This window comes from Nerophis lumbriciformis, linkage group LG25 (assembly GCF_033978685.3).
Source record: "Nerophis lumbriciformis linkage group LG25, RoL_Nlum_v2.1, whole genome shotgun sequence".
Classification (NCBI taxonomy): domain Eukaryota; kingdom Metazoa; phylum Chordata; class Actinopteri; order Syngnathiformes; family Syngnathidae; genus Nerophis; species Nerophis lumbriciformis.
The window spans coordinates 8937501-8951440 of NC_084572.2; the positions used below are offsets into that span (position 1 = coordinate 8937501).

Genomic DNA, 13940 nt, shown 5'->3' on the forward strand with positions numbered 1-13940 from the left:
ATCGATTTTCAAATTAATCGCGATTCGTATTTGTTACGATTCCTATTTGATTTTTGATTTTTGATTTTTTTTAATATGTGACTAGAGTCATTCTTGGACAGTAACACAGGGGTCCAACAATTGTTTTCCATGTGTACTAAAATGCTTTGTTTGTTTTATTTCCCCCACATGTTTATGAAACAAACAATCTCGCCAGGAGAATTGACATATTTGTCTCTCAGACATGCTCCAGTGTGTCAAACTGGCTGGTTACAGAGTGTCCATGTGGCTCCCTCTTGTGGAGACAAGGGGTACTACAACAACTACACTAAACAAGCCCACAAATCAACGATGTGAAACTTACAGCACCAGTCAAAAGTTTTGAGACAATTTACAATTCAATAGAATGCAATAAAGTCTCCAAACTTGTCCAGCCTTTTTGTACACGAGCTAAATCAAATTAAAAAAAAAAACTCACGTGTGGCGGCGTGTTGCTGACGTCGTGGTTGTTGTTGAGCTGGTCCTGGCTGACAGGTGACGCCGCAGGGTGACAGTCCAGCGACACTCGGTCTCGACAGGCGGTGTGACACGCGTACTTGCATCCTGCCAACACCACACAAACTGGTCAGATGTGTCACCTCTGACCTCTGGGATGGACGCCATGCTACCTGGGTGTAACACCTGTCTACTGTTGCACAGAGCCCCACCTTCATCCATCTAGCACATCCTCTTCCTCCCTAGTCCATTTGGGTAAATGTCCCTCACACACACACACACACACACACACACACACACACACACACACACACACACTCACACACACACACACACAGCGCTGAGTGGTCCATTTTGCAGTTTGGCTGAGTCAGGCTGTCTGGCCCGGCTGACGGGTCTTGTTATGATGGTCCGCCTTCGTGGACCAGTCTGATCCCGAGAGGAAGTGAGGCGCAGGTTCCGGCGTCCCTGCAGCCACCGATACTTAAATGTGATGTGAAAGAAAGAGGCTAAGAACGCTATTTGTCTCTTATTCTGAAAATCTGCACCAATCAACGTCAGCTCGGCTCAAAAGGTCAGAGGTCACACTCCATGCTTTAGGACACCGCAATTCAATTAAAATATTCAGGAAGACACTTTCTCAAGGATTAAAGACTGGTGGTAGGGAAAGATCCTCTATATGACAGGAGCCCTCTGCTGTTATGGACCAACTGAAAAACAGCGGCCAAAGATCCTCTATACGACAGGAGTGCTCTGCTGATTTATCGGACCAAGTGCAAAAACAGCATAAGCGCTCTGCTGTGTATAAAGCTCAACTATAAAAACAGCAGTCAAAGATTTTCTATTTTGCAAGAGCGCCCTGTGTTTTTACAGAAGCAGTCAAAGATCCTTTATTTGATGGGAGCCATACGTGTTTAAGACCAACTGCACAATCAGCAAATGTACTCTATTTGACAGGAGCTACTTGCTATTTTTAATGACCAACTGCAGAGACAGCAAAGATCCTCTATTTGACAGGAGCGCTCTGCTGTTTTTATAGGTCTACTGCAAAACCAGCAGACAAAGATCCTCTATTTGACAGGAAATATTTGCTTTTTTAAATGACCAACAGTAGAAACAGCAGTCAAAGATCCTCTATTAGACAGGTGCGCTCTGTTCTCTTTAAGGACCAACTGCAAAAACAGCAGTCAAAGATCCTCTATTTGACAGGAAATATTTGCTTTTTTAAATGACCAACTGTAGAAACAGCAGTCAAAGATCCTCTATTAGACAGACGCGCTTTGTTCTCTTTAAAGGACCAACTGCAAAAACAGCAGTCAAAGATCTTCTATTTAACAGGAGGGCTTTGCCTTTTTAAAGATCCTCTATTTGACAGGAGTATTTAACTGTTTGGCTCAAATGCAAAATCAGCAAAGATCCTATATTTGACAGGAACTTTCTTTGATTTTTACAGACAAACTGCAAAACCAGCAGACAAAGATCCTCTACTTGACGGGAACGCTCCGCTGTTTTTATGGGTCTACTGCAAAACTAGCAGGCAAAGATCCTCTATTTGACAGGAAATCTTTGCTTTTTTTTTTTTTTTTTTTTTTTTTTTTTTTTTTTTTTTTTTTTTTTTTTTTTTTTTTTTTTTTTATGTCCTGTCCAGCTTCTCAGGCAAATCATATAGTTGATGTAGATGCCCATGTCGGCTGTTCAGATTTACTTTACAAAAGAGAAGTGTAGGATACTTCTCTTGTTGCCTTATTTGTATTTGACTTTATTAAATGTATTTATATTATCATTTAGTGCAGCCGGGCCGGAGCAGGAGGGGATAGAAAGAGAAAAAAAAAGAAGACAGAGGGGGAAATTGTGGGGACAAGAGGGGGATTAGACAGAGAGACAAAAACAACAACAGCAAACAACAACAACAACAACAACAATAGAGCAACATCAGCAAATATGACATGTACAAATATGATGGTAAAAGTAATAGCAAATAAGCAGTTAGCGAAAAATAAAAAATAATACAGAAATGACAATGAGCATTATTACACTACAAATGGATCAATACAAATACAAATAGAAATAGCGCTATTGATAATGAACAATACCAATAATTTACCTTTATTATCAACAATACAGTTGTTTAAATGCAACAATACATATACGTAATGATAACTTGAGATACGAAAGAATGCAGAAAAATGGAGGGGGAGAAAGAGAAGCAACCTACATTAACCTTGTAGATTGTTATAGTCACAATAGGTTAAGCTTTGTCAGTGTGCCATGTGTTACACCCAGTTTACCCTAGGGCAACAACGTTAATATATGTTTGATGAAACGTGATTATGTGCATGAGTGTAAGTATGCATATGTACTTGTATATGTACAGAATGTGTATATGTGTTTGTACAATGAATGTATATGTACAGAATGTGTATGTACAGTGAATGTATATGTACAGTATGTGTATGTGTATGTTTGTATATTGAATGTGCGTGTGGATGTACGAACATTAGGTAGGTAAATATGTACTGTATTTGTGTATGTATGTGGGAGCGTAGGTACCTATGTACGTACGTGAGCATATGTGAATTTGCATGTACAATACATTCGACTCCCAGAGTGCGTGGGAGCCAGAGCACGGCCCCATCACCCCCGAGAGCCCAACCCACAAACAGGAGGCGTGGTGCCCAGGGAACCAGGGACCACCGCCCCCACGCAGCCAAGCCGGCCAGCGACAGGAACCCCAGAGCCCGACCCACCGTACCGCCCACAAGGGCCAGCAGCAGGCCGCAGACAGACGCACCCGGCAGAGGACAGGGCACGAGAAAAGCAGGGGACAGCCAGACCCCAAGCCAGCGAGAGACCACACCCCACACGGGCAGAAAGGCGAGACGCCCCGCCCGAGGGACCCAGAGACTCCCCGCAACCGGACGGGAAGACCGCCCCCGCCCCACCGGCAACCGGGCCCCCATGAGCCCACCCCCCACCCCCGGAGAGCGCGGCGAGGCCAGCCCCCGGCCACCCCACCCAAACCGGCCGCCGCAGGACCACCCAGGCACAGGGCCACGGGAACCACCCACCCCACCCGCAGGGACCCCAACGATGGAGATGGAACAACCAGCAACCGCCCCGCCGAGCCCCCCCCCTGAGGGAGGGGAAAAATTAAAAAATAATATTAATAAAATATATTTAAAAAATAAATAAATAAATTAATTAATTAATAAAAAAAAAAAAAAAAAAAAAAAGAATTAAAAGAAGATCACAGACATGCTGACAAACAAGGTCACTACCCCAGCAACTGGCCGACTCGCAGCACCTCGGAATACCTTGCAGCACCAAGCTACCACAATAGACGCAGGGACTAGGCCCAACAGGCCCCAACCAAGACGGGCACCCGGAAGGGATGGACAGCGGGACCCAGGAGCTCCAGACACGCAGTTCGGATGCAGTAGCCTGAGGCGTCGACCCCCGTCTGACAGGCAGGCCCAGAGCGTACCCCCAGAAATATACATACATACATACATACACACATACACATACACATACACACATACACGTATACATACCCACACATACACATATATACATATACATACACATATGTACACATACACATATATAAACATACATACATACACACACATATACATACATATACACAGTTCGTCAGCCCCGACAGCCATCACGCGCGCGCGCTGCCACCAGTCACAACATCAGCCACACCCCTGCACCAGACCCAGCAGCCACGGGCGCCCACACCACAAACAAACGGCAGCAGAAACAGCAGCCGCAATAACCCCAGACAGCCAGCACCAGCCAATCAAATCAAAGCGATCAAAGAAAAACTGCGACCAGCAACCACACGCCACCAGGGCCACGGAGACCAGCCGGCGCCAGCCCGCCGGTCAGCCCGAACGCCAACACGCAAACAAGAGACACCAACAACCCCCCCAACCAAAAGGCCCCCCACCCCAACCCAAACCCGCACAAACACACCACCGCCCAAACAACCGGGACACAGCATCCAGACCAGACACGGGGGCTGCGCCGCCACCACACCAAGTCACCAACAGAGACCCCACAGCGCAAGGTCGGGCCACACGGGCACGGACCCCATCCAACAGGAAGTGAGACCCGCGCGACGCCACACACAAATAAATAATAAGATTAAAAAAAAATTAAATAAAATAAAATAAAAAAATAAAATAAAAAATAAAATTTAAAAAATAAAATAAAATAAAAATGAGTAATAATAAAAATAAAAATAATAAATACATTAAAAATAAAAAATATATATATAACAATAATAAATGAATAAAAGCCTGGCAGACCACCAGACCGCAGTCCCCGCCGGCCGACGAGGCAATGAGGGGTGCGCCGAACCCCAAACCCCCCATGCATGTGTACAAGGCCCCCAGAGTGTCTACTGTGTAGTTAAAATTAGGAGGTCAGCCGTTACAGCCGACCTCCAGTCCCTATTGATGTGTGTACTGTAGCGTGAGTGAGATATGTATGCTTGTGGGAACTAATAATGCGATTAAAATTGGGGGACATCAAGGTCATGGTGGGTCCCAACCAAACCAAGCCCCCCAAATCCTAAGTGTCTAATATGCAGCTAAGATTGAGGGATGGACGAGCAGGGGACAAGAAAGGAGGACTGGAGCCCCATTGGAGGCATCCTCAACCCCCCGCCATGCCTCCCCGCAGGACAATCCCCAAAGTCCTATATATGTGTGACTGTGTGCGCTATAAGTAGGAGGAGTAGAGGGCCCGGACATCCCCCCAGTCCACGCGGCCGACAACCAGGAACTACGGCCAGGAGGCCGCCACCCCCCGCCACAGCCCGTGACCCACACCAGACCACTTTAACGTGACGCCACGCAAGCCCCTCCCCCCGCCAAACAAAGCCAGCCCCCGCCCGCCCCAACCCAACCCTGCAGAGCCCATACCGGCAACCAAACGCAGAGAAACCGCACAGCCCCCACGCCCAATGCAAACACCGCATCCCGGCCATCCACACAGCAACGTGCCCATACGAGTCCCGGCCAGGGGAAGGAGCCCCCCAACGGGGGAAGAAGCCAATGCATCCCGTCCGCCTGCCAGCCCCCAAACCAGCCGGCAAGCCAACGCCAGCCATCCCCACAACCCCACAAGCGCACAGACACCAGCCACAGTCCCCCAACCACTCCAACCCAACACAGCGATGCCAACCGCTGGTATCACCGCAGCAACCATCACCACCACCGCCCGTCCGCAGCGTAAACACCCGCGGCCGCCGAAACCAAAACAAAAAAGCGACCGACCCCGTAAACCACAACAACGCACACCCCCGGCTACCACCGAGGCCACCAACCCACCTACCCCAACTCATCCACAGCCAGGCCAATTGAGCCACCGGACATCCACACCCATGCACACACCTACACATTCATATACACATACATACACACATACATATATGCATATACATATACATACACATACACACATTTCCACACGCATGCATATACATATAAACATACACATCCACACATATATACACATTAATACACCCACACACATATACATAAGCCCACATATACACAAACACATACATACACAACACACACAAAAAATAAATAAATAAATAAAAAATTAAAAAAAAAAAAAAAAAAAAAAAATTTTTGCTTTTTTTTAATGACCAACTGTAGAAACAGCAGTCAAAGGTCCTCATTGGACAGGCCCGCTCTTTTTTTTAAGGAACGACTGCAAAAACAGCAGTCAAAGATCCTCTATTTAACAGGAGTGCTTTGCTTTTTTTAAGAACCAACGGCAACGTCAGTAAAGATCCTCTATTTGACAGGAGTATTTAACTGTTTGGCTCTAATGTAAAATCAGCAAAGATCCTCTGTTTGACAGGAACTTTATTTTATTTTTACAGACCAACTGCATATCAGCAGACAAAGATCCTTTATTTGACAGGAGCGCTCTGCGAATTTTAAGGGCAAACTGTAAAAACAGCAAAGAGCCTCCATTCCACTGGAGTGTTTTGCTGTGTAAAGCCCAACTTCAAAAACAGCAGTCAAAGATCCTCTATTTGACAAGAGTGTTTTGTTGTTTTTACAGAACAACTTCCAAAGCAGCAGTCAAAGATCCTTTATTTGATAGTAGCCATATGTTTTAGGACCATCTGCAAAATCAGCAAAGATTCTCTATTTGACAGGAGCGCTCTGCTGTTTTTTAATGACCAACTGCAAAAACAGCAGTCAAAGATCCTCTATTTGACAGCAGCGTTCTGCTTATTATAGGAATGTGCTGCAAAATCAGCAGTCAAAGATCTTTTATTTGACAGGAGCCATATGTTTTTAGGGACCAACTTCAAAATGTGCAAATTCCCTTTATTTGTTAGAAGCGCTCTGCTGTTGTTAGTGACCAACTTCTGAACCACCTTTCAACGATCCTCTATTTGACTGACGCGCTCTGCTGTTTTTAAGGAGCAACTGCAAAAACAGTGGGCAAAGATCCTCTATTTGACAGAAGCACTCTGCTGTTTTTAGGAATTTTCTGCAAAAACAGCAATCAAAGATCCTCTATTTGACAGGAGCCTCATGTTTTAGGGACCCACTGCAAAATCAGCAGACATCCTTTATGTGATCGGATCGCTCTGCTGTTTTAATGCCCAACTGCGGAACTAGCAGTCAAAGATCCTCTATTTAACACGAGTGCTTTGCTTTTTAAGGACCAACTGCAAAACGAGCTAAGATCCTCTATTTTGACAGGAATGGTCTGCTGTTTCACAGACCAACTGCAAACGTCGCAGTCAAAGATCCTCCGTTTGACAGGAGCGCTTTTCTGTTTTTAAAAACCAACTGTAAAAAACTGCAGTCAAAGATCCTCTATTTTACTAGAGTGTTCAGTTTTTTTAAGGACCAACTGCAAAATCTGCAACTATCCTCTATTTGACAGGAGTGCGCTGCTGTTTTTATGGCCCAGCTGCAAAATTAGCAGTCAAAGATCCTCTACGTGATAGGAGCACTCTGCTGTTTTTATAGGAATCTGCTGCAAAAAACAGCAGTCAAAGATCCTCTATTCGACAGGAGCCTCCTGCTATTTTTAGAAATCCGCTGCAAAAATGTCAGTCGCTTCCCAGTTTTGGCGAGAAGTGGCAGGTCGGTGTGACGTCTTCAGGACTTCAAAGATTGTTTACTGTCATCCACCTTCCACATTTCAGCAGCAGTCTTCTAATGGGGTGAGTGTTTTTTTTTTGGGGGGGGGGGGGTCAGAGGTCACAATGGCTGACGCCGGAAAATAGTCCGGCTGTTGTCATGACAACCAGACACAACTCCTGATCAAAAATGTTCTATTTTTTCACTTTTTAAATGAAAATATTGTTTTGTTGCATGAGGTGGCGACTTGTCCAGGGTGTACACCCCCTTCTCCCCCCCCGCGACCCCGAAATGGACGAGTGGTAGAAAATGGATGGATGTAGAAACAGCAGTCAAAGATCCTCTATTAGACAGGGGCGCTCTGTTTTCTTTAACGACCAACTGCAAAAACAGCAGTCAAAGATCCTCTATTTAACAGGAGGGCTTTGCTTTCTCAAAGAACCAACTGCAATATCAGAAAAGATCCTCTATTTAACAGGAGGGCTTTGCTTTCTCAAAGAACCAACTGCAATATCAGAAAAGATCCTCTATTTGACAGGAGCATTTAACTGTTTTGCTCAAATGCAAAATCAGCAAAGATCTTCTATGCGACAGGAACTTTATTTTATTTTTTACAGACAAACTGCAAATCAGTAGACAAAGATCCTCTATATGACAGAAAATATTTGCTTTTTAAAAAAAATGAAATGTAGAAACAGCAGTCGAAGATCCTCTATTTAACAGGAAGGCTTTGCTTTTTTTAAAAACCAACTGCAATAATTGAAAAGATCCTCTATTTGACAGGAGAATTTAACCCATTGTCTCAAATGCAAAATCAGCAAAGATCCAATATTTGACAGGAACTTCCTTTTATTTTTACAGACCAACTGCAAAACGAGCAGACAAAGATCCTCTACTTGACAGGAGCGCTCTGCTGTTTTTACAGGTCTACTGCAAAAACCAGCAGGCAAAGATCCTCTATTTGACAGGAAATATTTGCTTTTTTTAATGACCAACTGTAGAAACAGCAGTCAAAGATCCTCTATTAGACAGGCCCGCTCTTACTGTGCACACACACACACACACACACACACACACACACACACACACACACACACACACACACACACACACACACACACATTCTTGTATTTGTTACCTTCTTGAGACCTGAGAAAAATGCCTCCCTCTTTAGGACCAGCCTTTCTAGATATATAAAGAAGTGTATTTACAACATTAATAATATATACATACTATGCACATATAAACAAAGCTTGTGAAAAATAAGTTGGAATTTCACAAGAAAAATGTCACAATTTCACCAGAAAAACTTATAATTTTGGCAGTATTATAATAAAAGTCGTCATTTTACTCAACACAAGTCAAAATTTTACAAGAAATACTGAACATGTGTGCAATATTATGATAAAAGTTGGATTTTTACTCAATAACAGTCACAATTTTACAAGAAAAGCTTAACATTTTGGCAATTTTATGAAAAGAGTCGTAATTTTACTCGACAAAAGTCATAATTTTATAAGAAAACTTTAAAATGTTGGCAACATTATAATAATAATCGGAATTTTACTTGGCCAAATTTATGACAAAAGTCATCATTTTACTCAAAAAAGGGCACTATTGTACAAGAACAACCAAAAAATTGGCAATATTGTGATAAATGTCGGAATTTTATATGACAAAAGTCACCATTTGGCACGAAAAAGTCATAATTTTACGAGAAAACATTGCAGGATTACAGAAACAGAAAGAATATGAGAAATCGTTCCCAATTTTATAAGAAAAAAGTCGACACATTGTGAGAAAAAGACTGCTTTTAGTTCATTTATTTATTTTTGAATTTTTTGTTATTTTTATTTACTTCTAGTTATTACAGTTTGTCTCTATATACATATTTATTTTATTTATTTTATTAGTTTTGGCCAGAGGGGGCACATTTCAATTTCTTACACGCACTTGTTATTTCATATGTTGACCAGAGGGGGAGCACTTTTAAAAGCGACACAGTCAATGTGAAAAATCCCTCCTTTTTGGGACCACCCTCATTTTGATAGATGTCACCAGCAGGGGTGCAAATGAGACATTCTCTATTAGATGCAATGTTATTGGGACCATGATTTATGTCATCACTTGTTCACACCTCCTCATATGGAAGATACTTTTCCTTCTTGGTGTCTCAAGAACGGTAGAAATACAAGAACACACACACACATTCTTGTATTTGTTACCTTCTTGAGACCTGAGAAGGACCAGCCTTTCTAGATATATAAAGAAGTGTATTTACAACATTAATAATATATACATACTATGAAAATATATAAAAAGGTAAATTTTAGTTAATTACTAATATTAATGTTTTTGTTTGTATTTGGTTTTCAATCTTCAGTATTTACTTCAAGTTATTACAGTATGTCTATATATGCATATTTATTTTATTTTTGTATTCATTCTGGCCAAAGGGGGCACATTTCAATTTCTTACACACACTTGTTATTTCATATGTTGACCAGAGGGGGAGCACTTTTAAAAGCGACACACAGTCAATTTGAAAGATCCCTCCTTTTTGGGACCACCCTCATTTTGATAGATGTCACCAGCAGGGGTGCAAATGAGACATTCTCTATTAGATGCAATGTTATTGATTTATGTCATCACTTGTTCACACCTCCTCATATGGAAGATACTTTTCCTTCTTGGTGTCTCAAGAACGGTAGAAATACAAGAACACACACACACACACACACACACACACACACATTATTGTATTTGTTACCTTCTTGAGACCATAGAAAATGCCTCCCTCTTTAGGACCAGCCTTTCTAGATATATAAAGATGTGTATTTACAACATTAATAATATATACATACTATGCAAATATATAAAAAGGTACATTTTAGTTAATTACTATTATTAATGTTTTTGTTCGTATTTGGTTTTCAATCTTCAGTATTTACTTCAAGTTATTACAGTATGTCTATATATACATATTTATTTTATTTTTGTATTCATTCTGGCCAAAGGGGGCGCATTTCAATTTCTTACACACACTTGTTATTTCATATGTTGGCCAGAGGGGGAGCACTTTTAAAAGCGACACACAGTCAATTTTAAAAATCCCTCCTTTTTGGGACCACCCTCATTCTGATGGATGTCACCAGCAGGTGTGCAAATGAGACTACTATCATCTAATATCAAAAGGTTCAGAGAATCTGGAAAAATCACTGCATGTAAGCGGCAATGCTGAAAACCAACACTGAATGCCCGTGAACTTCGATACTGCATCAAAAAGCGACTTCAGCGTGTAAAGGATATCACCACATGGGCTCGGGGACACTTCAGGAGAACCACATTCAGTAACTACAGTAAGTGCAAGTTAAAACTCTACTATGCAAAGCCAAAACCATTTATCAACAACACCCAAAAACACTGGTTTTGGGTTTTGTATAATTTTCCTCTGGAGTGGAAAAAGTTGGGCCCCGAGGTCAACAAGGTTAGGAAACACTGTTCTATATCAGTGGTTCTTAAACGTTATTCACCAAGCACCACCACAGAAAACAATGCAGTAGCGTACTAGGCCCAAGTATTCATTAAAAACAAGTATATTTGACATATGCAATGTTATTGGGACCAGGATTTATGTCATCACTTGTTCACACCTCCTCATATGGAAGATACTTTTCCTTCTTCATGTCTCAAGAAGGGTAGAAATACAAGAACACACACACACACACACACACACACACACACACACACACACATTCTTGTATTTGTTACCTTCTTGAACACACAGGCTGCTTTTTCCACTGTAATTTTGGCTGATGATGTAAATGACCTGTGGACTCACCAGAGTTCTTCCACAACAAGCTGACCTCCAGCCGCCCGGAGTGTTTCATCATCACGGTGGGAAAACGGTAGAAGAATCCTGACAACCTGCGCACAGTTCTGCCAAAGTTCTTAACGACACCCATGGTCACGCCGCACGCACACAGAGCCCTGATGGAGGTCCTCTACCCTGCCGTCCATGATACCTCAGCGTGTGTGTGCGTGTGTGTGTTTGTACTGCTATCTTTGTGAGGACCATCACGAGTACATAACCTTTCGAGTGAGGACCATTTTGGAAAGTGAGGACATTTAGGCCGGTCCTCACAAGATTTTCACTGCAATGGCCTCTGGAGGCTGTAAATATGCTTCTCTCAAAGTTTCAGAGAGGTCCTCAGAAAGATGCCAAACTGATAAAAAATACACACTTTGTCGTGTGTGTACTCAGTTGGAATATCAGAATATACACACACATTTTGCTCTCTATTGCCCCCTCTGGACATTTCCCATTATTGCGCCAGAAGGTCTTGCACTAAAGAAATGGCAGTTACAAGGTGTTTTAAGTAAAATAATATACATTATATGGAATTTCACCTTTTGTTTTTTGTTTTTATGGCATTTAATATTTAATAATGTTAGGTTATAATTTGTCATTAAATTAAATTAGCAGTGAAAATGATTCATAGACCCTGAATAAAATCTACTTTAATTATATAATTTTCTATTCTATTTAAACTTGACCTTGCCCCCTTATTCATATAGCTAACTTGTGAGAAATGTCTGTGATGTTACGGTTTATCAGAACAGATATTAATTATTTTTTAGACTTCATTTTACTGATCTGCTTTTAATAAGTGTAACAGAAGTGCACGTTTATCTTCAGTCGGCAGCACACTGTGCTCATGTTAGCTATAGTTAGTGTTTTAGGTCCTGATAGACTTAAGTGGGAGAACTGAGACCGCTTCACTTAGGACAAGGATGAACTGATTGGATTTCCAAAGGACAGAGGTAACTCATGAATGTGATTTAACAGAAATGGTTTGTGGGAATTTCTTCAAATCTGGAAGAAATGTCTACTCAGATGCAAGGATGAATTGAACAGATTTGGGTGGTCACAGGTCAAAAGTCAAAGTCACTGTGTACTGTGACCCCCACATTATTGCTCAATAATTAATATAATAAGACTGACAAAGAATAATGAAGTGATGCCATTTCATACCCAAAAGGTCAACAGTCAACTGTGTGATGATTATATTCTGAAAAAATAAAATATATATATAATATGAATCCAAATTGTACACACATACTCCCTTATGTCCATTTTGGGGGCGCCCATAAAAATACCATACTTTTGAGGACACCACTTTCTGAAAGGTTTAGAGAGATGCCAGTAGGTAGGATGTATCACTGGGAATACCCAGATTATGGAAATCACCTGAGATTTTAGTTTCTAACAACTTTTTTCCAAAAAGTAAAAATACCATCACATTGGGGACAAATAATTTTAAAGTCCATTTTGGGGACTTCAATTGTACACAGATACACAAACTCACAAAAGTCACTTTTGGGTGCCCCACATTCCTTTGGGGACAAACATCTATAGAAGTAATTGTAACATGTACAGTATGTTTGCTATGTTTATGAGAATATTCAACCTTCAAATTCAGTCTCAACACTGTTCCTAACATATCCAAAGAAATGCATTAACTTACTCATATTTAACTTTAAGTATAAAGCAAAACAACTGATGGACGATGGCTAGACTAATGGCCAACCCGTGCCATACTAACAATTATTATATTGACAGAACTATCCCCATGCCTCGCCAGAACAGTTGGGTTTCAACATAATTCTTTAGGAAACACTGTTCTAAATAAAATGACTTAATGTTAGCCTGCCACATTGGCACCACTATCAAATCTGCATGAAAATAAACATCACCCAACAAAGTAAGGTATGCTGTCAACATGTGTTTTACTAACACTATGCATGGACATCATGTACCAGAGCTTAGGAGAGGAAATGGAAAGTTAAGATAGTCGACAGTAATTTCAATAGTTGACTACAAAGCTCAGAGCAACAATTATAGCATTATAAAAACCCCGTTTCCATATGAGTTGGGAAATTGTGGTAGATGTAAATATAAACGGAATACAATGATTTGCAAATCATTTTCAACCCATATTCAATTGAATATGCTACAAAGACAACATATTTGATGTTCAAACTCATAAACATTTTTTTTTTTGCAAATAATCATTAACTTTAGAATTTGATGCCAGCAACACGTGACAAAGATGGCAATAAATACTGTGACATAAGTCTGACTGTGAAATTAATATTCCTAAGGATTTATGTAGTTCTGTCCATAGCTAGAATTTAGTTGGCACTTTAGTAGCATGCATATACCAGTGCTACATGCTATCTGCTGAAGTGATGTGGATTTGTCTTGGGTTTTTTTTAAACTTTAAATAAACCTAACTTGCTTAAAGTTAAGTGCAAGTGTGAGACACTGTA

At 41.3% G+C, this 13940-nt stretch overlaps 1 protein-coding gene across 1 annotated transcript in view; it reads right to left on the reverse strand.

The window, feature by feature from the left end:
- Positions 1 to 13940, reverse strand: part of rassf3 (Ras association domain family member 3) — a 119510-nt gene that overhangs the window by 71943 nt on the left and 33627 nt on the right. Inside the window, exon 2 of the mRNA XM_061983639.1 lies at positions 458 to 582. Within this exon, the coding sequence (XP_061839623.1) occupies positions 458 to 582 (125 nt within the window). The remainder of the gene's footprint in view (positions 1 to 457; positions 583 to 13940) is intronic.